The 24781-nt window shown below is 49.1% G+C and overlaps 2 protein-coding genes across 8 annotated transcripts in view; both read right to left on the reverse strand.

The window, feature by feature from the left end:
* Positions 1-710: 710 nt before the first annotated feature.
* Positions 711-9122, reverse strand: SAP25 (Sin3A associated protein 25). Its single transcript, XM_089479581.1, has 7 exons — positions 9071-9122; positions 7849-8010; positions 6191-6282; positions 4040-4125; positions 3497-3632; positions 1894-1994; positions 711-1186 (listed from the first exon to the last, which is right to left on the reverse strand). Exons 2-7 carry the CDS (start codon positions 7998-8000, stop codon positions 950-952), a joined length of 804 nt encoding a protein of 267 aa, XP_089335707.1. The 5' UTR covers positions 8001-8010; positions 9071-9122; the 3' UTR covers positions 711-949.
* Positions 9123-13272: 4150 nt separating this feature from the next.
* The window catches only part of LOC149304405 (calmodulin-binding transcription activator 2-like), a 49362-nt gene continuing 37853 nt past the window's right edge, over positions 13273-24781 (reverse strand). For 5 of the 7 annotated variants that reach the window (XM_089480922.1, XM_089480919.1, XM_089480923.1 and 2 more), the window contains 9 exons: positions 23952-24270; positions 22298-22644; positions 21200-21387; positions 20085-20325; positions 19365-19436; positions 18523-18543; positions 17352-17545; positions 14926-15000; positions 13273-14471 (listed from right to left, as the gene is read on the reverse strand). In XM_089480922.1, coding sequence (XP_089337048.1) covers positions 14405-14471; positions 14926-15000; positions 17352-17545; positions 18523-18543; positions 19365-19436; positions 20085-20325; positions 21200-21387; positions 22298-22644; positions 23952-24270 — 1524 coding nt within the window. In that variant the 3' untranslated portion in view covers positions 13273-14404. The remainder of the gene's footprint in view (positions 14472-14925; positions 15001-17351; positions 17546-18522; positions 18544-19364; positions 19437-20084; positions 20326-21199; positions 21388-22297; positions 22645-23951; positions 24271-24781) is intronic. The other 2 variants (XM_089480921.1, XM_089480920.1) reach the window with 1 other exon arrangement.

Below are 24781 nucleotides of genomic sequence, written 5' to 3' on the forward strand. Positions count from 1 at the left end.
TGCTCCAGAGAATAGGACCCAATGGAGCAATCGATGCAAGGATACAGGAAAAGAAATTCCAGCTCAACATTAGGAGGAACTTCCTGACACTAAGGGATCTTCGACAGGGGAACACAATCTGTCAGAAAGTGATGGAGTCTCCTCCTTGGAGCATCTGTCAGGGTGCTTTGATGGAGAGTTCCTGCATGGCAAAATGGAGTTGGACTGAATGGCCCTTGGGCTCCCTTCCAACTCTGTGATTCTATGGTTCTATGATTAAAAATCCCTGTCAAAAACCCACAGCAGGTGAATGGAGGAAAAGCCTTCACAGACAGACAGACAGACATGCATATGCTGCTGTTAAGAAAGAAACCTAAGGCAAATTCACAGGCACCAAAGAAACATTCAAAGAAACTTTATTGTTCGTCCTCTCTCCAAGAAAAGAGATGTCAGTTTGACAAACATGCAACAGTTGAAACAAAGAGTAAAGAAATACACACACACACACACACACACATATATATACACACACACAAAATGAACGAAGAAAACAAAACTTGTTCAAAGTTTTTTCAGTGTCCCTTGGAGAGTCTTCTTTGCACCCCAAAAGAGACACCTGTCTTCTGAAACCGGGGGGGGGGGGGGAATTGTGAGGCCATGAGAATGGCAAAAGGGAACCAGCCCCGCCCAGGATGCACCCCCACTGTACCCCCCAAATTGCTGCCCTCCCGCCTACTTCCTTGCCTCAACTGCCACTCAAACTGCATCCTCCCAGAATCCCCCTGCAATAACTAAAAAAGAGCAAAAAGAAGAAAGGTACCCTTTTGGGAACTTCGGCAGAGCAAGGGGCATTGCACCCCAAACATGGGGGGAAAAATCCTTCCCCACTGGAGAATTTGTCTTGCTGTGGGGCAGCAGAAGAGGACACACTCTCACATACACACTTATGCACAACCCCTTTCTGCACAACCTACAGGAACAGGTCTGGAGCAGGTGTTTTCTCGCATTCTTCCACTTCCTCCTCTGGTCCAGGAAGGGAGGACAGTCTGGCGTCCGAACTGCAGGCCACGCTGGCCAGGAGCTCCAGAGGAGAAGATGCAGCCTTGTGCCCCAGTTCAGAAAGTCCCACTTTGCAAGGCAGAGCGGGTGTCGCTTCACAGGTGGACATGACCGGCGCAGGGGTGTTGAGGCGCAGGTTGTGGAAGACCTGAGGGGGGAAGGAGGGAGAGGGATGAAGGCTGAACCCGAGGGGGCACCAGGCACCCTTCCCCAAAAGCAAGAGCAAATGACTTTGTTAGCGCTGGAGAAAAAGGCAGAGGCTGCGATGCCATCTTTGGTCATCAGGTGGCAAACTTCCGTAACCACTGTATGGGTTGCCCATATGGGGCATAGTAGCCCTAAAAGTAACTTACCCAAAAGTGCCCACTCTCTGACATGTCCTTCACCACCACCACCACCCCAAGTATCCCAACAGATGCCTATTGAGGAGGGAGCAAGCTTGTTTTCTGCTGCTCCAGAGACTAGGACCCGGAGCAATGGATGCAAGCTACAGGAAAAGAGATTCCACCTCAACATTCAGAGGAACTTCCTGACAGTAACGGCTATTTGACTGTGGAAGATGATGCCTTCAAGTGTGGTGGAGTCTCATTCTTTGGAGGTCCTTAAACGGATGCTGGATGGCCATCTGTCAGGGATGATTTGATGGAGAGTTCCTGCATGGCAGAATGGGTTGGACTGGGTGGCCCTTCTTGCGGTTTCTTCCAACTCTATGATTCTATGATCCCACCACGTGGTTTCATTTTTAATGGGTTCCCATTTCCACAGTTTCCGTTCCCACGTCTTAAGGGTCCGGCTCACCCCTGAAGCCCCCTTACCCCGCTCTCCTTTGCCCTGTTCCTGTGGAAGGACCCTTACCTCCTGGGAAGAGCTGGAGAGCCAGTTGTAAATCCTGTGTCCTGGAGGCATCGTTGGGTCAGTATAGAAGAAACCACTGCAGTCCAGGCTGGGGAGGGGTCCTGGGGGGGCAAGAGGAGGTCAGGGGTCACAAAAGGGATAGACAGCTGCCCACCCCTCCGTTCGGAATAAAAAAACCCACATCCACATTCATACCCCCTTCTGGTTTAGGTTTGAGAAATAAGAGAAGCACTAACCTTTTTACAAGACAGCAAATGTTCATGCATTGCTTTGGCTCACTCTGCAGTCTTTAAAGTCTGTTGTTAGTCCCAACTACAGCACCGTACACTGGGTTTATCTATATGTGTTGACCCACTATGCAACGGTTGTGTGAATGGGTGCACACTAGCTGGGATTAACCAACATTATTCCAGACTACCCCCCTACTTTTGCTATCCTGTCTTTCCCCCAATATGAGACCAGCTTGGTTGTTATGTAATAAAAGAGGATGTGTACATATCACAGTCACAGTTCCAAAACTTCCTGAAACTTGGAAACACATGCTAAAGAGGCAACGGGGTTTGCATCTTTTTAAAACAATTAATTAATAAAATATGACCGTGGTTTCCACTCCGAACTACCACCTTCAGTCACTATTACAGTAATAATGCATAGGTTTGCACAGCCACACCTCCAAAACTACAGCGCCTTTTTATGATGCTGTTGGTGTGCCTCCGAGTAATCTCCGACTTCATGCTCACACTAAGGCAAACCTATTGTGAGGTTTTCTTGGCAAGAAGCCTAGACTCCCCAGACTTGGCATGCACACTAAGGAGACCGTTGGGAATATATCTCAGGGTTATTTTACAAAAAGGTTGTTTAAAACCTGCGGTGCCAACTTCAGTCACTAGGTGTCAGTCTTCCTTAACCAGATTATAGCTTTGCAGCCTATAGAGCCCGGAAGAAGTAATCAGAGGGACAGAACTTGCAGGACAGGTCCTTCTCTAGTGCCGCAAGGCCACTCTTTCCATAACTAAAAGGTCCTTGATTTTATCAGTCAAGTGGCTGAGGATTGCCCTTGCATCCAGACGCAAGCACTTACAACTGAGCAGCCAGTAATCAGGAAACTAGGTCTCCCCCAGTTTTTTGCACAGCTTCAGCATCTACACTTCCTTGCAAGACTGTTGTAGGTGCTAACGAAATCATACATCACAGAGCTAATAAACGAATTGTGGGCATGGCCACCAACGGCTCTGCTTTTCCTTTAATTTTTCCATGACATGATTTAATAGGAGGAAAGTGATTATTTTAAAAGGATGAGAGGAGCATGCATGGCTGAAGGACATCTATTAACACACAAACACATTAACTTTCTTTGCGCCACTAAGTCTGAGAAGGATAGTTCCCACATTGTCCCAATGTGATGGACTGCAAATCAGGCTGGGGATGATGTGAGCTGTAGCCCACAGCATTGGGACGCTGGTGAAGAAGGCACTGAAATGAAAGTCCAAGGTTTGCCATGAGATTCCCAAACTCAACAAAATCTTGTGGATCTATCGGATGTTTGAAATGCTCTCTTTGGACATTGGGTGCTATCTTGTTCCCCCACTTTTCGGTGGCTTACCTGGTTTGGGTCTCAATCTGGCGGTTGAAGCAGGGTCTCCATCCAAAGGAAGGCTGGCCTGGTTGCGGACGGAGACAGCCGTGTAGAAGGCTTGGAAGGAAGGGTGGGAAAAGGTCCGGAACGGACAGTGGAGGGCCTGGAGGGAAAGGTCGAGAAGAGGAATGCTGACCTTTGGCCACATCCAGAACCAAACCTTTGTCCACTGATATCTGTCTGCAGCGTCCAAAGGGGAGGTTTGCCAATTCCTCCAAGTCTAAGGGCTGTCCTGGGGGCCACTAGGGTCCCTTCCCATTCTTTGGCCTACATCAGTGGTCATCAGAGATTTTGTACCTCAGCTCCCAGAAGGCTCAGCCGTGTCGGCCAATAGTCTGGGACTCTGGGACCCAAAGTCCAAAACCCCTTAAAGGGCACAGTTTGGGGACCACTGGGCAACATGACTTCTGGGGTTCCTTGTAGCTTTATAATTCTATGACTGCGGATCATTTGGGATCAGAGGGTCCCCAACGTAGTCTCCATTCCCTCCCCCCCCCAAAAAATAGATACCTGTTCTGTCGGCCTGCAGATGGTTCTTATATCACCTCCCCAAGAGGATGAGGGACTGGCCTCTGCCCCGTTGCAATCTGTGGGCCCTGTAAAAGGACAGGACAAGAGTGGTTCCTCTGAGCATGTCCAGAGTGCCTCCTGTCCCCACAAAGGACATGGCAATGACCAGCCAGACCCACCTTGAGTCCCATTCTGGGGGAAAGGGGTGTTAAGAAAGGGACTGGTCAATGGTCAGAGGGGCAACTGTTGGGGTCCAGGAGCCCCCCCACGAAAAATAAAGAATGGCTCGATTGCCAAGTCTCTTTTGCCTGTCGCACGGGGGACATTCGCACCATTTTTGCACCATGCTTCACTCTCTGGACCATTTGAGGGGAAATAGAAAGGATATAAGTGCAATAAATAAATAATATAACAAATACATTTAAGGCTCGGGAGAAGTCCTTTTCAGCCGCAAGTGACCGGGAGTTAATCCCTCTTCGCTTTCTGCTTCATTCATTCTGGCCAAGGGAGGTCCTGGGGCCACCAAAAAAGGCCGCACTAGTTGCCCACCACTGTTTTAAGGGATTCAGGAGAACTGTTTCCAAAACAGAGGCACAGCATGGGAAATTACATCTTTTGGACTACAGTGGGGGATTCTGGGAGCCATGGTCCCAAAAAAGTAACTTCCCTGGGCTCCGAGGCAGAGGTCATAGTTGCCTGACGGAGCGGCTGAGAACAGCTGGATCCCGAACAATGTTTGCCTTTATAAGTGAATTAGTGATGTGCGAGTCAGGAAGGTTGCAAGTCATGTCTGGAATATATAGCAATCTTAAGGTGAACCAGCCGCAAGGTTTTCTGGGCCAGAGTTCTCCAAAGGCCTTTGCCAGCCAAAGTCCCAAGTGGTTTCCAGGGCTGAGCAGACGGAATTCGAACCCTGGTCTCTAGGGTCCTAGCCCAGCTCTCTCAACATGATGGCTTTGTTGGCAAGACCTCTTCAGGGGAAGCTTGCTGCTGCTTTCTTTTGGAGGCTGAGAGTGTGCGACTTGCCTAAGGTCCCAAGTGGGTTTCCATGTCGGAGTGTAGATTCAAACCCTGGCCTCTTAAGGGTCTCAGTCTGACACTTGAAGCACTACACCAGTCTGCCTCTCCTATGGCTTTCTTGGCAAAATTTCTGGAGAGGTGCCTTGCCATTTGTAATGACTGGGCCCTCCAGTCATTTGGGGACTTCTCCTGGACCACAAAGGGTTAATCTGGGGGAGTTACATGCTAATAAGAGCTGACATCACATGCTAATGAGCTGTGACATCATAGCTGATGTAAGGTCTAACTGACCAATCAGAGTAGGACCGCGAGATTCAAGAACATTCCATGGAAAATCGTTAAAAGGCCCTTTGTGGCCATCATGGGGGTCTTTGTCTCTCCCTCCCTCCTCTTGGGGAAACCAGATGTTTCTTTGTTCTCTGGGCAGCTGGGAACCATCTCAGGAATGCAGGTGGAGTTGGCAAGAAGCCAGCTCCCTGCATCCAAGAACTCAACACGGACTGCAAATCCCATCACTGTGTGAGTAGCTAGGGAATGTGTTAGTTAGTGCGCTTAGGTTTTGTTATGTTTATCTAATAGCTTGCCTGAAATGAACATCTTTGTAACTATGCTTTCTATACCTGCAAGGCAAGGAGGCCTTGCATGAGTGATGTCTTCCTATCCTATGCTATTTCTTTAAAAGTATCTGCCGTCTCTCTCTCTGCTCCTGGACAGGCGTCTTAAGCTCGGGAGCTGATTACTGATTGCTTAAACTAGATCTCTCCCTAGCAAGTCTCAGTGTGTGCTTAGGGAACGTAGTGCATTAAAATTCACTGAGTGGTGGCAGTGAGATATAGGACCTCAAGGGATCTCATTCCGCTCAGCAGGGAGTGGGAATAGAGACCTAGGAGATCCTAGAAGGGAAGTGTTAAAGGGACTCCCTGGGAGTAATAGCCACGCATAGGACTAATTGCCCCAGGGATCACCACACCATTGCTTTCCTTGGAGGCTGAGAGAGTGGGACTTGCCCAAAGTCACCCAGTGGGTTTCTGTGGCTGAGCAAGAATTCGAACCCTGGCCTTCCAAAGCCCTTGTCCAATGTTCAAACCACTCACACAGATCCAAACGCGCACAACGTCACCTTTGACTCACCTGTGCCATTCTGGAGGGCAGAGAGGAACGGTGGTGGAGGGGGACCCCATCCTGGATCTCCCCCAAAACCCCACGGGCCCTGATCCTGGCACCTGCAGAAAGTTCGGGGCAACAGACGCAAGCATTTGTAAAACAACTCTCCCTCTTGGATGCAGGCCCTTAAAAGAGGCCATCTTGTTAATAATTTAAATTGTATTGTTTTAGTGGAAGTCTATTGGATGCCCATCTGTCAATGGGGATGCTTTGATTGAGAGTTCCTGCATGGCAGGTTGGGGTTGGACTGGACTAGGGCCCTTTTTGGGGTCTCCACCAACTCTATGATTCGATGATTGTTTCTTGTTTCTTGTTTTGATCTATTGGTTATGGTAGGGTCGGCTGGGTTTATGGGGTATTGCATTTTACTGTATTTTAATGCTTTTTAATACTGTTGTAACCAGGCATAAATAATAATAATAATAATTCTGCCCCAAAATCAAACATTATTGGTATAATAGGATACATAGAAAAATGCATAATAAGCATAATAAACTTAATAATAATAAATGCAGGAGATATTTAAAACAATATATCCTTTTGTACCAGAGTTATATAACCTGGACATGACTTCTTATTTGGGAGCAGAGATAGAGAAGCAATACTGTACTGGAGTATATTGTTCTGTACCTAATAACAACGGCCAGGTTATTAACAGCTAATAATGGGAAATCAGAAAAGATACTAGCTGCTTTGGAAGAAGATCTGGGAACTAAGAGAAACTGATAAGCCAACAGCATTGATTCATAAGAAAGAGATTAAAAGAATTATAAAGTGATTGGGGCTCAATAACAGAAAATGTGAAGAAGGCTGGGAATATTACTAGACGAAGGGGGAAACCAGTCCTATAGATTATTATAAGGAAAGAGAAAACCAGATAGTCAATATTAAAGAAAATATAAGTATAAAAAGAGAAACCGAATAAAGGCGATCTGCCATAGAGAGATAAAACAAGGAGCCAAGTGAGCGGAAGGAGGAAAAATCGTGTCTACTTTATATTTTGGGAGAAGAAGAACTCAAGTGACTTGATGTAAATTGAGATCAAATTAAGAATATAAAATTTAAGATGTACAAGAAAAGAAGGTACACTTTTGATTTTGCTTTTAAAATTAATAAAGATTAATTTTTTAAAAAACGAAACAGTCTTTTTAAACAGTCTTTCTACCTTTTCCAGTCCGGAGGCTGGGATTTCTCCCACGAAGGCTTCCTTCCTTCAACAGGAGTTAAAACTGTAGTATCTGGGTCCTTGGAACCAGAGTCCTCTGCTCCGGCTGTTTGGACCCTCCCTGGTTTTTAAGCGGCTCTTTTTAGGAAGCTGCGCAATCTCTTCTTAAAGGTGTTCATTGGCTCATTTAATGCTTTAAATGTGGTTTTTGGGGCTCTGGGGGGTTTGGGGAAGATGGGTCAATGCTTGAAACATTTGCACTTGGAAACTCAGCCCAAGGAACAATCTAGATGCCCCCATAGAACAGAATAGTTTATCATATTTCCCCCTTTCCTCCTGATCTTCCCTCTGCCCCCCTTTTAAACCCCCCAAAGACTCAGTAGGGCCTCCTTTGACTTTGGCAGGAAGCCCCCCAGCCTCTGCCCCAGAGAGCATCCAAATCCGGGCCTTTTCTGCTCACCGCCCTTGGAGCCCTTTTGGGGTTTCTTGGCCAGGTGACCCCTGGCTTCCGGCCCCATTGCCTTCCTCCTCTGCATCTCTATCTTCTTCTTCCTCATCCTCCTCTTCCTCTTCATCCCAAAACTCATGGCGAGGGTCAGAGTCTTCAAACATTTTGCAAAACCTATGGAAGGAGAGCCAAGCAAAACAGGTCAAGCCATGTGCAAAGGATGGCAAAACCTACCAGAGGGTTTTGTGGCCTAGCTTTCTTCAGAGGCAGGGTGACCAGCTGTCCTCCTTTTCCAGGACATGTCCTCCAACCCCAGCCTTCTATCCAGGAGGAGGAATTCCAAAAGTCCTCTATTTGGAGCATGTCTAAGAAGCAAGGGTTTATATTTAAACCAGTGCTTTTAGTTGTTATCTTGCAATGGCCTACAATTGTCTTGAATGTCCTTCATCTGCAGCGCCTTGTCCTCCTTTATGGTTTGGAGGATACCTGGTCCTTGCAGAAAGGAGACCTAGGCTTACACAGGGAGCCCTGGGGGCCCAGGGGTTCAACACCGGTCCTGCAGCCACAAGGCTGTGAGTTCGAACCCTGCAAGGCTCCAGGGTCCACTCAGCCTTCCATCCTTTTGGAGGTCTGCAGAATGAGTCCCTGGCTTGCCCATTGCAGATTGCCTATAAAGTGCTGGGTTCACTGATAAGCGGCATAGAAATGCACTTGCTATTGCTCCACAGCCCCAGATGTTTCTCCAGAGGAGGCCTGCCATGGCCTTCCTCTGAGGCTGAGAGAGTGTGACTTGCCCAGGGAAACCCAATGGGCTTCAGATGGGTTCAGAGTAGCCCAAGGAGACGCAAAGCACTATGCCATGCAAAGGGTGATGATCCCATGAATCCTCGAACCCCATTTTGGGAGACAGAAAGCCAAAACAGTAGCAATAGCAACAACCCTCCCCTCCCCATCTTTCCAAAATGTCCTCCCTGGGGGACTCCTCTGCCCCCTCCAAAAGCCATTTGGGTTTGCCACCAAGGGGAGACCCAGGCGCAGAGAGAGCGGGTTCGGAGGCCCATCCAAGTGGCCAGTCCTGGGCCAGGATGGCTCTAGCCCCCAACCTCTGCCAGGATGGAGCCCCAACTGAGGCCCTGCTGCAAGACAACATCCCTGCAGGGCGGTCTCCCCAGGGAGGCAATGGCTTTGGAGCTGGAGTGGCCCCAGATGGCAAAGAGGGGCCCAGAGCAGCCACCTCTTGAACAGCTGCAAACAGCAAACTGCTGGCCCTCTTCTTCTCTCTTCTGGGTCTCTTAGGACCAGGCTGCAAGCATCTCTCCAAGGCAAGGCGCCTTGTGGGCCACACTTTGCAGGCCTCACCTCCTGCTCAGAAAAGTTACTTTTTCTGGACAGCAGGGGTCAGCATCCGTGAAAAGCCCAATGGGTGGCAATGCTGCTGAGGATCCAAACATGGCTTTTGGAGCCTTTGGAGCCTCATGGGTTTCAGCCGAATTCCAGTTGCTGCCAATCAGTTTTGAAAGGCTTCCTTGCTGCACCTGAGAAATGGGGCGAGGGCTCAGGAGCGGCTGGAGCCAGGCTTTAAAACTCACTTTAATATATACAAAGGAAAGGAAATGATAACTAGCAGAGCCTCAGCAATAATAATAATAATAATAATACAGTTCCTCAGATGGAATTAACAAAAACGAATATAAGTGCCTATAAAGCGGGGGCCCTCGGTATTTGCTATGGATCCCACTCCAGAGAGGCCCAAATCCATGGATGCTCAAGTCCCATTGAATGCAATGGCAGAGTAAAATGGTGGGCCTTAGATAAAATAGCCGAATGAGGGTTTGCTTTTTGGAACTTAGACATTTTGGAAATATTTCCAAACTGTGGATGTTTGAATCCATGGATGAAAAAACCCTGTGGATCTGGATAAAATCTGTCTATCTCCATTAGCAAATGTTACCTATTTGTCGTTTCCAAAGGAGCATGAGTTTTGGGTGGATTGAGGACCTCTGAGTTAGGTATTTAATGTGGTTAACCTTATTTTTTACCCTTTTGGCCAAGGCAATTTACTGTCTTGGCGACCGTTTCGGGCGTCTTTCCTAATCCTGACGCTTATCCAGGATCCTCTTCCTTGCATTTTTATTTTTAATGTCTCTTTAAAACAATACCTGCTAATCTTCCCTGTTTTGTTCCGATTTTAGTATATCTACTGTCTATTAAGGAACAGAAATGTATTAGGAAAATAAGTTAGATAATATATACGTTTAAAGCAAATTACGATGTCTGTGTATTTTATGTTTTATGGTTAAAATTTAAAAAAAGATGCATGCTTTACATTATGTTCAAATTATTGACATAAATTTTTAATGTATTTAACAATACAGTAAATGTACTGTATACAAATAAAATATTTTGTCTATCATTTAAAACAGACAAACTTAAACATACCTATATACTGTAATGATAATGCATACTGTAGTATTTGCGCAAAAGAAACTGCAGCATCACCTCGGAGAGTCCTGGTTCTTCAGCCGCATGGAAACATGTGTTATTGGCTTAACTTTTAGCAGCTGCTTCATTTCCCAGTATAATATGCCATATAGACTCGACTGTAAGTCGAAGGCAGGTTTTGGGATCAAAATGATGGATTTTGATATGATAAATCGAGGGTAAAACCTAGGGGCATGTAACAAAGGATCTAAAGCCAAGGATGAAGCCAAGGAAAATATTGCCAAAGACCTTACAGAATCCCAGCAGGAATCACTGTTTGTGATCTCTCCAAATTTTGTCTCGATGGATGGAGCGTCGGACGGGGTCCGTTTTTCCCAACGGATTGTGCTCTTCTTGCCTTCACTGGCGGCTGGTTCCTTCACTAATAAGAGCTAAAGGGCAGTGCTCACATTGACCCTTGGAGAAGTCAACTCAGTTTTTGGGGGTGAATTTTGGGACTAAACTCTCTAGACTTCCACATGCGAATATACAGTAATTGAAGTATAAAGAAATGGAGGAGAGAAGATTTCTGGAGGCATCCTCCATCTAGACTCCCCACATTCTCACTGCTCCTCATGGGAGTTGCAACCCATTTGCCAGAGACAAGCCCTACCTCCATCATCCAGGGGAGGCAGGTGCTTCAGGCAGCAGTTTTTGGGAGGCGGCAGGAAGGCCTTAGAAGCGGAGCAGGCACCCAGCAACACACCTGAAAACTCTCCCACCGGCCTGTTAAAGCCAGGGCTGCTGGACATTGGAGCTCAGCCTTTGGCCCTCCAGGTGTTGCTGGACTTTTAATTCCCAGCAGTCTGCAGCCAGGGATGGTGGGAGCTGCAGCCTAAAGGCTGGAGGGAAGGCAGATCCAGGTGCCAGCCTTTCAGAAATGAAATGTGCTGAGTGGCCAGGAAGATGTTGGGGTTCAGGAGTGTGCCTGCCCCCCAAAACCAGCCCAAGCCCTTTCCCCAGGGCTCCAGGGTGCAGAGGAGGAGGAGGACCCTTGGACAGCAATGGCCACTGGAGGGAGCCCCTGGGGAAAATGCCCCTCTCTTGCCCCAAGAGGCAGCTTGGTCTGGGTGGGGGTCAGAGGTCAGGGTGGGCATGGCTGGGCACGAGTTCAAATCCCCCCCCCCAGAAGCCCACCTCTAGCCCCTGGACCAATTGCCCTCTCTGTTTCTCAGCCTGCCTTATCTGGCAGGGGGTTGTGAAGAAAGCCCCCTCAGGCACAGCCAAGGTGGAAGGGTGATGGGAGCTGCAGTCCCCCAAAGTACCTGGAAGGCCACCTGGGGGGACCCCTGGGGAAAATGAAGTACAGGTGCACTTTGAAGTGGGATGGAGATGCCTCCAATGACAACTTCCAAAATAGGGGTGCCTGGACTTCTTAGGAGCTTGAAAAGAGAAGTTGGCCCCCTTCCTGTCCCCAAAGGAGGGATCCACTGGGATTGAACGAGATCCTATCCATCCGGCGGATCCCCGCTGGATCTTTTTGCCAACAAACCCAGTTAAAGGCCCTCCTTTCTACAAAGGGGACCATAGGAAAAAGGACCCCCTTTTTCACTTCTCTTTGGACATCAGCTCCCATCAGCCCCAGGGATGATGGGAGTTGTGCTACACTCCCTACTAGGTCACGTCCTTTGGATTGCACTACAACTCCCACCTCCTAACCCCTGAATGATGGGAGTGGCAGTCCAACCAAGGGGGTCCAGATGGCCCTGCTTTGGGCTGAGGGTCACTTTTAGTGGCCTTTCGGCCTCTTCATCTCGCAGGTACAGCTTTAACCAGATCCCTTCCATGTTGCCCAGGCCTTGCTTAGGGTTTGAAGGCTCTCCATCACTCAGACTTGGCCTTTGGGTATTTTGTAAGCCTCTGTCCCGGGGAGAGGGAACACTGGGGCCTTGGTTCCCCCAGGACCACTCAGCATGGCCATGGCCATGAAGGATGGAAGGTGCAATCCACAATGGAGCTGGAGTAATCTGGGGCTCCTTTTAGACCCAAAAGGCATCATCACTGCGACCAGGAATAAGTCAAGGAATGCCCCCCTCTTCCCAGGCCAGTTTCCAAACACCCCAAAAATCACTCTGGAACATGCAAGTTTCATCAAATACAATTAGGGGAGAAATGCTCAGAGAAACCCCTCCATCCTGAGAAATCCCATTGCCCCATGCAGATTTACACTGGGGGAAAACACCACTAAATCAAGAGTGACTCTCCAGTAACGTTTGAAAAAGCTGGATTTGGGGCGCCCACCTCCCCAAATCCTTGGTCATGTCATCCCAGAGGGTTGTGGGAGCTGTAGTTTGAAGCCCCCAAACTCTGTAGTTTGTAAGGGAATTACAGTGGGCCTTTGGTATCCACTGGGCTTTGGTTCCAGGGCCCGTGGCTCCCAAAACCCACTACATACAACGGGCTGTAAAATGGCATCCCTTATATCAAATGGCACTCCCCATTTCGTCATTTGAGGCCAGCAGTCCAGAGCATGTTCTTCCCAGGGAGAAAGAAAGGCCCACTGGGTCCAGAGCAAGGTCCAGGCAGCTCCAGGAGACAATCAGGACAAGATGCAAACCCCCATGGCCCTGGCTGTCTGGCCCCCAAAGGCCCCAGAGGTCAGCCTCCTGATTCTTTTGGAGGTGTGGATTCTGGATGAGCCAATACTTGCCCTTGCTCCTCCACTTATCTCCCTGAGTTTCCAGACTTCTCTAGCCTGATGCTCTCCAGATGCCGCTTGAGTACAACCTGTCCCATCATCCCCAGCTAGCTAGCTGCAGGCAAGGGATCCTAGGAGTCGGGTCTTTTTAAAAAAGGCCCTTTTCCAGCGGAGCATCTCCATCGCCCACTTTTCTGCCCCCTTCCTTGGCCTGGATCTGCCCTTCCAAACCCCTTTCCTCTTGCTCACTTCAGGAACCCAAACACTTGTTTCCCAATCCATCACACTTCAAATAATGGTTGGTTTACATTTTCTTTTCCAGGAAAAGGGTCTCCTTTAATGCAAATTTTTACAAACCAAGTAAGAGATACCATGCAAATAAAATGTAGAAATGGCTGGGGGGGGGGGGACAAAGTGACGATGGACAGGCGGCTTCACTTCCACAATGAGGCAGATGGGGGGGGGACTATGGCTCTGAAACCAAAATCCATGCATTTCTGCCCCCCACCCGCACCCCTCCCCCCATCGCCCCCCCCCCTGCATTCTCAGGTGGGGCAAGTTGCCTCCACTTTAAATAGATTCTGCAGTATAACATTTTTCTTCTTCTCCATATGTTACAAGTATGTACAGGAGGGGAGAGGCATCGGGGAAGGTGGACAGGACAGTGTGGGGGGGGAGACCCTCGCCCAAAGCCCCGGGGAACCCACCGGCCGGGACTTCTGGTGCAGAAAGACCTCTGGGCTATGTACATTCGAGAAAGATGGGAAGTGAAGGGACATGGCAAGGGCCAGGGTGGGACAGGAGGCTTAAAAAGTGCATTGCAGGAGAGGTTTAAGGATTGGGGGGGGGGTCTCCAAAACAGGCTCCTTCCCATAAGTGTGGGGCAACAGAGACCCCTGGGAAGATGGGAGGAAGAGAGGGGGGTCCTCGCATGAAGTACTCTCCCCCAACATCTTCCAAACGTTCTGCCTCCAGGTGTTTGCTCTGCTCTGACCCACTGGAAAGACCCCTGCCTTCCACCCCACCAAAAGCCACCAGACACCCCTTGGGACAGAGGGAGACGGGGAAAGAGGGCAAAGACTTGGCACAGATATAAGGCAAAGCGTGCATGGCTGGGGGGGGGGGGGTGCACCATTGTGGGGTGAGGAGGGGGCTTAGTTCTCAGGTCCAAGCATGGGAAGAGGGTGCACCCCTCTGAGAGGGGCAAAAAGACCCCCCCCCAATATTTTCACATCCTCCCAGTCCTGGCCAGTCTCTATTGCACTGTCCTTGAAATGGGGAGACAAACAGCCAGCCCCCCCTCAAAACAGTTCCTTGGGGGCATGGATGGGAGAGAAGGGGAGGCCTGGCTGGAGTTAAGACGCTCCTCCAGGGAGGAGGGAGGAGAGGCTGCGGGCGGGGGTCTCCATCCGTTGTCCTTCCGGGCTCTTCCTCTTCCTCCTCTGGTGGCTAAGTGGCCAGGCCCCTCTTCTGTGCGGGGGTCTCCACTTCCTGGTGTTGCTTCAGTTCCTTCATCCTGGGAGAGAGAAAGGACCCCCAGGTGGTGAGAACACGGATCCCCCAAAAGACCAGGGAGCCACATCCATCTGCTGGGGACAGCCTGATTTTATTCTTGAGCGAAGCCGTTTTGAGGACTCTTCTCCCCACTGTGCTCTTTGCAAAGATTTCAGGTGCCACAGAAGAAGTGTAACTGCATGGGCACAGAAGCCTTAAAGGCGCTGCAGCACTTTCCTTTTCTCTTTTTTGTTCCACTTGGAAAAGCCAGGCAGAGCTGACCAGAGAAGGTGGGGCTCAAAGCGTGGGGTAAATGTTCTTAGGGGACCCTTCCATATCTCTCCCCCAATTTAGACAACGTGGGCTCATACGTGCCATGATCTCAGCCCCATAGCTTTGCTTCCCTCAGGTGCATGGCCCACTCATTCAAGCCAAGAGGTGAAAATTGGAGAACCGAAGCCTCCCCTTTTGCCTACCTGTGTCGGCAGCGTCGCAGGAACCTCATGATCTTCCGGGCGGCCTGGTCCTGCTTCTTGGTCAGGAAGGTTCCTCTGTTGAGGAGAAGCAGTAAGGGGGGTGTTGGAGGGGGTCTGGCAACCAAGGGGCCAAGGAGAGGACATTTTGGGCATGCCAAAGCCCTGCACAAGCCACACAAGGGCTGGCGGCCATGGCCAGGGGTCACGCCTGAGGGAGGAGGACTTTGGCCCTTTGCACAATGACCACTAAGCCTTCATTGCATACCCTGGACTTGCAAATCCCTCCAAAGTGCAGAGCATGGAACAGTTCTCTCTATTTTGGGCTGTGACTCTCCCAGCATCTGCACACAGCCAGGGAAATGAGCTGTTGTCACCCCCAAAGAAGGAAGGCAACCCTTCCAAGGTCCCACTTTGTCCAAGAGGCTCTGGCCAGGCCAAGCTTACAGTCCCTGGACAGCGTCCGTCGGAAAAAGGTAGCGGGCAGCCAGAATTTTTCATGCGGCGGTGGCAGCTGACATCACAAGGCTAAAATTATCCCAGTTCTCAGCACCACGTCCAGCCTTATGCCCTGCCCTGGGACACAACAACCCAGTGGTCCCATTCAGTCCTGGCAGGACAGAGCAGAGCAGAGGAGGCAGCCAGAGTCACGCAGAGATGTGACCGACTGGGCAGTTGGGTGCCACACCAAGGCTGCACCTTGGCACCGTTTGGGAAGAGGTGCCACATCCCTTCTACATGTTTTCCTACCACAGCGTTGAATTTGGGATTGGATTGCCATTAAGGCAAGTCCCTAGTTTGTCAGAGAAAAAAATAATAGACATCTAGGAAAAAATATGTTAAAAAAAATAGAACAGAAAAATAATTTTAATGTCTAAAATGCATTCAAATGGTGCAATGACAAAGAATTCCCTTATATCAGAACATACAGTGTATAAACAATGCAATACACTGTGCAAATATGCATGTGAAACAATGAATATCTGGACATCCAAACGCGTTTCCACATGCGTCTTCCTTGGTGGTAAAGCAAAGCTAAAAATGGGAATATAGTAAAGTGAGTTCATATATAATGCACATATATACACGTCACACACACACACACACACACACACACACACACACACACACACATATATACATACATACTATAAATTAGTATATACTATATCCTAATTCTTATGTGAATTATATACTAACTCACTTTACTACATCCCCATTTTTAGCTTTGCTTTACCACTGAGGAAGACGTATGTCGAAACGCATTTGGATATCCAGATATTCTTTGACAGAAGGGAATTCTTTGTCACTGCACTATTTGAATGTATTTTAGACATTAAGATTATTTTTAAGTTTTACTGTTAACATGTTTTTTCCTAGACCTTTCTGTTTCTTTTACTGTTTGGTTTCAGGTTTATCACCTTGTTGTTTTGATCAGAGAAAAAAATAATGACATTACAAGTTCCAGACGCTGAAAAAAAGAATCTCCCCAAAACCTACTCCTGGCCAGAGATCAGAAATAAAGAACTACCTGTAACTATTTGGGGGAGAGAAAGTTACACTTCAAAAGCAGGGCCATGAGTAAGAGTCAAGTTACTCAACTCTATGATTATTCTATGATTATAACTCTTTCTAAATGTAACTATGGTCAGAAACACACTGCAGAAATAATCCAGTTCGAGACCGGTTTAACTGCCCTGGCTTTGTGCTGCGGAATCCTGGGATTTGTAGTGCACTGTGCCACCTGAGCTCATGGACAGAGAAAGCTCAACATTTCACAAAACTACCGTTCCCAGAATTCCCTAGCATTGAGCCAGGGCAGTTAAAATAGTGTCAAACTGGATTATTTCTGCAGTGTGTTTTGGACCTCTTAAAAACTCTTAAAAACATAATTCTATTACAAGAAACTAGATGCCATTATACATTACAGTATAATGAGCAATGGTTTATACTTACTTATATACAAAAACACATTTTAAGAGTGTGGCAAATGAAAGCTACTAGGAACTAACACTCATTATACTGTAATAGATCATGGGCTTTTTGACAGGAACATTTGGATGTTGACATTTTATGGCTTCCTCTGATCCATTCTAAGATTCTTCTCTGCAGAGAAGTGAAAGAAAAGAACCAAGCAGTGCATTAACCAACACAGCAAGTTCTTTTTCTCCAACATGATGGCTAGATGGCCATCTGTCAATGGGGATGCTTTGATGGAGAGTTCCTGCATGGCAGAAGGGGTCTGGACTGGATCAGGGCCCTTCTTGGGGTCTCTTCCAACTCTAGGATTCTATGATTCTAACAGTGGGCTGCCTTTGGAGAGCCAGGCTCCCTTTCTGAAACAAACTTCCTTCCCTGTCCCACTGCTGCCTGCCTCCCAGGACCCCCAAAGACCCCTTCCACCCCACACTTGCCCCCATGGGACCCACTTGATCTTCTGCTGCATGGCGGTGGAGGCGCGGTGGCCCTGCTTGAGCTTCTCGTACTCCTTGTAGCTGCGGTAGTACTGCTGGATGAGGACGGCCGCCCGGCGGCTCTGCTGGAACTTCTTCTGCTCGTAGTAGCTGCGGAACTTGCTCTGGATCAGGATGGCCGCCTGCGTCATCTTCTTATAGAGAGCGTACTGGCGAGGGAGGGAGGGAAGGGGTTAGCAGGCCACCAGGGACCCTCCTCTTCACCCCTCCCAGCCCCCTTTGCCAGGAGAAACGGGGGTCCCATAACTGCCTGCTCCCTTCCTCTGACTCTGTATCAACCTGGTGGATGGACTGGATCACTCTCTGGTGCCCTTTCACTTCTATAGCTGGCCTTGTTCACCCAGAATGTGTCCTGCAGGGAAGGGGTTTTTGAGATTACAGTGTTCGGGAGGCAGACACAGTGGTCAAGCAGGCTTCTTCATCATCTCACCGGCAGGATAACGTGTTTATTGAACTAAAACCTTGCATCTCTGTTCAGCCCCTAAGTGAAAAACACTTACGTCTTTCATTTGTGCATAGACCTTAAACTTGATTGTGCATAGACCCCCCCCCCCCCAAAATGGGTCTGATAGCCACCCCTCCAAAGAAAATAGACTGTTGTCCTATGCCTACAAGCTGACTCCAACTTATGCTGACCCACTCCTAAGGATCTTCTTGGAAAGATTTGTTCTGAGGTTTGCTGTGGCTTTCCTCTCAGGCTGCTGGGTCACCCAGTGGGTGCTCATGGCCGAATGGGGATTTGGACCCTGGTTTCATGCCACCCTAGTCCAGCCCTTGTACCCTTATACCACACTGCCTCTCCAGATTTTGTTAGGGGGCTTTGCCAGCCTTGCCTTCTTCGGTGCATAGGAGGAGAGTGATAAGTGCCTACGGTCGCTCAGTGTTTTTCTGTGACTGCGGTGGGATTTGAACCCTGGTCTCCTGGAGTCCAGGGCCAACATTCAAACCACATGCCACACTGGTTCAAGGACAGCTTTTCATCTTGAAACTTCTTCTTTTGAGGTTGCAGAAACCCTACGGCGCATCCTGCAGCTGCTTCCCTGTCTGACTGGTGACACTAGGGACCCACTCTTCACCCCACGAACCTTTATTCTCCCACCCTGAAGCCCCCCATTTCCTGTTTTACCTTCAGTGCAATCCAGGTGAGCTTGTAAGACAGAGGAGAGAGCAGGGTTAGCAGAAAGCCTTGGTGGCAGGGAGGGAGGGAGGGCCATTATGTGGGTGGGCATCTGGGTCAGCCCTGAGATGCCCTCTGTATGTTGAGTAGGGGGTCCCCTGGGGTCTCCATCCATTGAAGCTGAATGGTCAGAGATTCAGGACAAAGGAACAGAGGGCCAAAGTCGCCCTCGCACCTCCGTTGGCCCTTTTGTTTGGTCTTCTCTTTCTCCCTCCACAATCACAACTAAGGCTGCATCCACTCTGGAGAAATAACCTGGTTTGACACCGCTTTTCAGCATCCTGGCTCAAGGCTATAGAATTCTGGGAATTGGAGTATGTTGTGGGCCCTTCCTTCCTTAAGTTGTGCTCTGGGCCCACAACAAACTCCAACTCCCAGAATTCCATAGCCTTGAGCCAGAAAAGAGTTAAAAAGCGGTGCCAAACGGGTTATGTCTCCAGTGTGGCTGCAGCCCAGGACTCTCCGCTGCACAGTGAGATCCCCAAGTGACATTCTGCTGCTGGTGGAAGGGATGAACTTTGTGGAGGATAAGAGCCACCAATGGCTCCTAGCCAGGATGGTTAAGTACCACCTTCATTTTCAGAGGCAGCATATTTCCCCATCAATCTGGACCTGAGATATGTGAAGGTGCAGCTGGATTCAGATCCCGCAAAGGTGTGGCAGAGAGGACTCTGGACAGATTCCACCATGGCTGCTCTTATGTTCCCCTGAATGCAAACCTCCCCCCCAAAGAAAACCTAAGTACCCTTTGCCTTCTTGGTTTTCTTCTCCCCCCCCCCCATGGCACATACCTGCTTGTATTTGCGGTAGCATCGCTGGATGACTGCCGCAGCCATTTCCTGCTGCTCCTTCAGCCGACGGCCCTGAAAGAGATCAGAAGGGAGATGGCTTAGGGGTCAGAATGTTCCACCGTCTTTCCCGTCCAAGGCCTGGCTTTTCTCCAGCATCCCACAGAAGGAGGCACCCGGGACTCTCCAGGGATCTTCCCACTCCCGCTGAGGCAGGAGTAGCAGTCTGGCAACTCAACAGTCAGCCTTTTTCTAAACCAATTTTAACACTCTTAAAAAAACAACAATCCCAATTTCTGCAAATGTGTGTTCATTTCTACTGTGGCAAATCAGGAATCTGAACAGGGAAATAACAGCATGGGTGCTATTGCGTGCAAAAGAGAAGGAAAACAGAACCCATGTTACAAATGCATGTGTCCAATGGCAGACACCACCACACCTGTGTTTCTAACGGTGTTCCTTGAGGTCTAGAAACTTTCCCGATATGAAAATTGACCTGAGAAGCCTGATGCTCTGAGGCAGCCACCAAAACTAGGATCCCCAATGTGTGGCTTGGGCACAGAGGAACGCAGCTGTGGCGTTATGTCTGCAAACCCAGCCCAGGGCCTCCAACTGTGGAGGGCAGCCACCTGCATGACCATTCATCCACTGACAAGGCTGCAGATTTATGAGAAACGCAGAGACCCCTTTTGTTTAACTCTTCGTGGCAACAACCCCAAATACCTTGTACTTGCGGAAGGCCGTCTGGATGATCTTGGCGGCCTCATAGAGCTCCCGCTGCTCATGGTCAGAGAGCGTCAGGAGGGCAAAGTCACTCTCCATCTTGCCATTGGCGGAGGCGTTGAGGAACTCGGCCCAGCTGGCCGCCGTGGGGGGTGGGGGGATGCGCTCCAAGGAGAGTTCGCCCAGTGGAGAGGGCAGCTGGCTCAGGCAGGAGTGGCTGGACGGAGAGGAGGTCAGCGAGCTGGCAAGAGAGACGCAGAGAGAGAGAGAGAGAGAGAGAGAGAGAGAGAGAGAGAGAGAGAGAGAGGAGGCCCAGTGTGAGCAGCCATCCCTGTGCTCCACTGCTGGCATCTCCAGGGCCCCCCAAAGAGAAAGGTTCCTCCCATCTCAGATGTTTAAACAGCAAAGACTGCATTCACACACACTAAAAAAACAAACCAGCAGTACCTGCACTGCAAGTTCATAGCAATTGATAACACTTTATGGCTCTCTTGTGGAATCCTGGGACTTGTAGTTTTGCAAAGGGTTCTTTGACTTCTCAAGTCCAAGCCCCTGAACTCCCATTTTCTATTCCAGAGAATTCAAACTACTTCAGCAAACTGCAAAATCCCAGAATTTCACAGGCTGGAGCCATGACAGTTAAAATGGGTTGAAACTACTATGGCATTTGTACCTATCAAAAACTGAGCTTCTCCTGTTTTCTGCCAAGATTGCCTAATTAAACCCTATGAATATTTCCCCTCATACTTTTCAAACTGTACTTTTTTGGCTCATTTCTTCCAGGTAGGAAAACTGCACAATATCAGTTTTCCAACTGCACATTTTTTCAACTGTTTTCAAAATGTACATTTCCCCCCAAATTGCACATTTTGTGATCTTTTTTTCCCTGCAGCAAAAGTGCACATTATCAGTTTTTCAACTGCACCTTTTTTCAACAGCCAATTCAGCATCTGTTGGAAATTTTCAATGTTCAAATCTGCCTGTTTTTCTGTTGGAAAAGTGCATGCCACTGATTTTCAAACTGCATGCTTTTTCATTTCCAGCTCCATGTTTTGGGGCCAGGTGCACATTAGCACCCTGCTTCTTCCCTCTGACCCCAACAAGAGATCCAATACCGTTGCCGGGAGATGCTGGACAGCTGGTCGACGTTCTCCAGGTAGCTGGCCAGCCAGGACATGGTCTCGTTCAGGCCCAGGTTCGTTGGCCGCTCTCGGAGAGGCGTCTCCACTGAGGCAAAGTCTTCTTGCTTGATGCGCTCTGGAGTGGCTTCAATGATCTGTTTGGCTAAGGTGATCATGTCCACCTGGAGAGGTGTGAGGGGAAAATGGCTTGGTTCCAGCAGCCACAGCACCTCTATCTTGAGGAGGCCAGGATGCCTAACCTTGCTCTTGAAATGGGACGAGTGAAAAGGGACAGTAAAAGGGGAACATGGACAAAAGGGATGAAGGAGTCTTTGCTTTAGGCGGTCATGTTGGACTGCTTGAGCCAGGGATGCATGCTCTGACTAGCCAGGATGTCTCTCCAAGATATGTGAGAAAGGATGTACAAGTTGGAAATGTTGCCTTTTTTGGGCTACAACTTCCAGAGTCCTCTGCTGGGGTCTCCCATCCAGCTCCCAGCTAGGCCTGGTCCTACTTAACCTCCCAAATAAGAAAGGTTAGGGTTTGTTGTTCAGGGTGGTTAAGGTACTTGCTTCATCCCATGATGAAGTTTGCATTTAGAAGGGACACCTAAGGGCCATAAGTCCAACCCCTTTTTGCAAGTACAAGAATCCACTGCTGATGCATCCCTAAGAGGCGGACCACGCAACCTCTGTTTGAAAAACCCTCATGAAGGAGAGAACCCCCTGCTTCCCAAGAGACTCTATTCCAAGCTGTATTTTGGGGGGCTAAGAAGAGCTGAGAAAAGCTGGCTGGGGGATTCTGGGAGTTGTAGTATGGAAAACAAACAGCTTTTCCCAGCTCTGGGTCTAGTATTGGATCTGTGTGGCCATTAAAACCCATAACTAACAGGCATGTTCTGACAGTTCAGCAGGGTGGTACGGTGATGAGAACACTGGACTGGAGTGAGGGAGATCAGCCGAGCTGCAGGAGGTCACTGGGCCACTGACCTTGGGCCAGTCCCTCTCCAAGCGAGTCCATAGGGCTGCCGTGGGGAGAAAGTGGGAAGAAAAGGGACCCGTTCACAGAGCCATGAGCTCGCCAGCTCCATACCTGCAAGACATCCGTAGATGGGAGGTACTCCTCATTCTCAGTGTTCTCCCCGAAGCTCAGCAGCTCCGGTTCCAGGTCTGGCTCAGGGGGCCCTGCGTGGCCAGTGACCCCCATTTCGTCGTAGTCCATGAAGAAGGGGGGGTGAGGAGTCTCCTGCAGGTACCAGCCAGCAATGCTCTCAGCAGGGGGCACCGGGGGGGCTTGGCAGACGTCCATGGCCCCCTCGACTTCGGGGCTGTAGGCTGGAGACTCCCGCAGGGCTGACCCACTGGAGTAGGCCGAGGTGACGGAGATGGAGCCCTCGGAGAGTTCTGAGGGGGATGAGACCCCGCTGGCAGTGCTGAGACCTGGGTGGGGAAAGAGGAAGAGCGCATGGAGAAAGGGGCTCACAACGGTTCCTGCAGGGACAGTGGGTTGGATTAGATGACTCTTGGAGGTACACTTGAACACTATCCTTCTACAGTCTCACCCCCAAAGAATAAATAGCCAAGCCTCATGGAAGGGAAATTATCCCCCATCTCAAAAATCAAGGAATCCATGAGGCAATTACATTTCTGGATTCCCAACTCCCAGAATCCCAGTTTATGGGAACTATAGTTCTAAAACCTGCACATTTTCCAAACTCAGATAAAGGGAAGCACTGCTGTAGTCAGTGAGGAAAATATGAATAAACCATGGAGTTATCTGCTGAGTGGGAAGGGCAGTAAGTAAAGCAGAGCATGGAAAGGTTCCATTTGGCACCCAACAATTCCCAGAATCCCAGACAAAAGGACCCCGGACATAAAAGCAGAATTAATCAGAGGAACTCATTGCCACAAGAAGTTGTTTGGGTCCCCAAGCAATAGCAAGTAGCAATAGTAAGTACAGTGCGCCCTTTCCTTACATGGGGGATCCATTCCAGTCCCCCTGTGTAAGGAAAAAATGTGTATGCTGGAGCCCCATTGGAAGTAATGGGGCTCACCCTTTCCTTACACGGGGGGGATCCTTTCCTTACACAAGGGATCCATTCGCCCTTTCCTTACACAGGGGTTCCAGACCCCCCGTGGCGCGCACCCCATTACTTCTTTTGGGCATGCCGAGGCTTCTTCCGGCGCACTGTATATTTCTATGCTGTTCATCTGTGCACTTAAGAACTCTCTAAGTGGTTTACAATGTGTAAGCTTGGTACTCATTTTAATGACCTATGGAAGGATGCTTGGCTGTGTTGACCCTGAGCCCCTGGCTGGTATTGAACTCACAACCGTGTGGTTTGTGAGTGAGTGGCTGCAGGACAGCCATTGGTTGTTCACTGCTTTTTTAAGTCTACAGCACTATATAAATAAAGCATAATAATAATAATAATAATAATAATAATTTAAAAAAGAAAATAGAGTCTATTATGAAAACAGCAGAAATGGCTGAAAGTTCCCATCCCTAAAAATGCCTTAAAAACAAATAATAATGTTCCCTGGGGCATCAATAAAACAACTCTTCTCCTTAACTCTCTTCAGAAACATGGCTTTGTTACACTCCTGATGCTGAAAAAAGGAGATGGTTTTACTTTTACTTCTGAGCTTTGGTGTGTGTGTGTGTGTGTCTGTGTGTGTGTGTGTGTGTGTGTGTGTGACAAAATGGTTTCCCTTTCCACGTGCCCCCCTCCCCCCCGTGACCCTACCTGTATCTGGACTGGCCGAGAGGGGAGACGGGATGTGGAGGGCTTCCACTGACCCGCATGAGCCACCACTGGCCTTGCTGGTGCCCCCAGAACCATCCGAAACAGCCTCAGGGATGAGAGGGTCCCCTCCTAGGGTGTCTGGGGGACCCTCCTCCTGGCGCTGGAGTTCCTCCAGGCAAGTGGCCAGCCTGACGTGGCCACGGGACCGAGCCACGGAGAGCGGGAGGCGGCCCAGGGAGTCCGGGATGGCCAGGGCATGGCTGTTCCAGTGGTAGAGCAGCTGGGCAGCTTCCAGGTGTCCGAGGGCACAGGCCCACATCTGGCGAAAAAGAGAAGGGGAGAGAACACAGACAGAATCATGGAGGGAAGGACTAGGAAGATTATTCAAAAATATTCAAACAGAAGAAAAATGGGTGTCAAGAAAACCCTAATGATAAAATATGAGAACCATCACAGTCTGGGCTATATTCTCTTTCTGAAACTGCGCTGTGCTGTTTGTGCAGAAAATGGCACTTTCTGTGCGGAAAGCAAGATTTCTCTGCAGAAAATATTCCTGTACAGAAAAGAACTTTCCTGGGAAGGAAACACCTTTTTTTCTGCGCTACCCCCCCCAATACACAGACGGCTGTTTTTCAGAAGAGTAAGCCCTGAACTGCAAATAATCCTCAAAACTGCAGAGTTTTCAAAGACTTTTAAGCATTGGGGAGAAAACTAACCAAATTATTCACTGTTGCCTGAAAGAGCAACATTTACCAAAATTTGTATGGCTATCACTGCAGTGAATCAGGAATGAGCAACTGTGCGCAGGGGGCAAGATCCCAGTTGTCTTC

This window comes from Sceloporus occidentalis, unplaced genomic scaffold, assembly GCF_023333645.1.
Source record: "Sceloporus occidentalis isolate IW3139 unplaced genomic scaffold, rSceOcc1.0.p SCAF_14, whole genome shotgun sequence".
NCBI classification, from domain to species: domain Eukaryota; kingdom Metazoa; phylum Chordata; class Lepidosauria; order Squamata; family Phrynosomatidae; genus Sceloporus; species Sceloporus occidentalis.

Excerpts from the sequence above, each read along its gene's own strand:
- SAP25 (XM_089479581.1), bottom strand. The coding sequence starts at position 8,000 with ATGTTTGAAGACTCTGACCCTCGCCATGAGTTTTGGGATGAAGAGGAA. Across the intron at positions 6,283-7,848 it reads CCAAAAGGGCTCCAAGGGCG|GTGCCAGGATCAGGGCCCGT; the intron begins GTGAGCAGAAAA and ends AACTTTCTGCAG. Across the intron at positions 3,633-4,039 it reads TCTGCAGGCCGACAGAACAG|GCCCTCCACTGTCCGTTCCG; the intron begins GTATCTATTTTT and ends CTTTCCCTCCAG.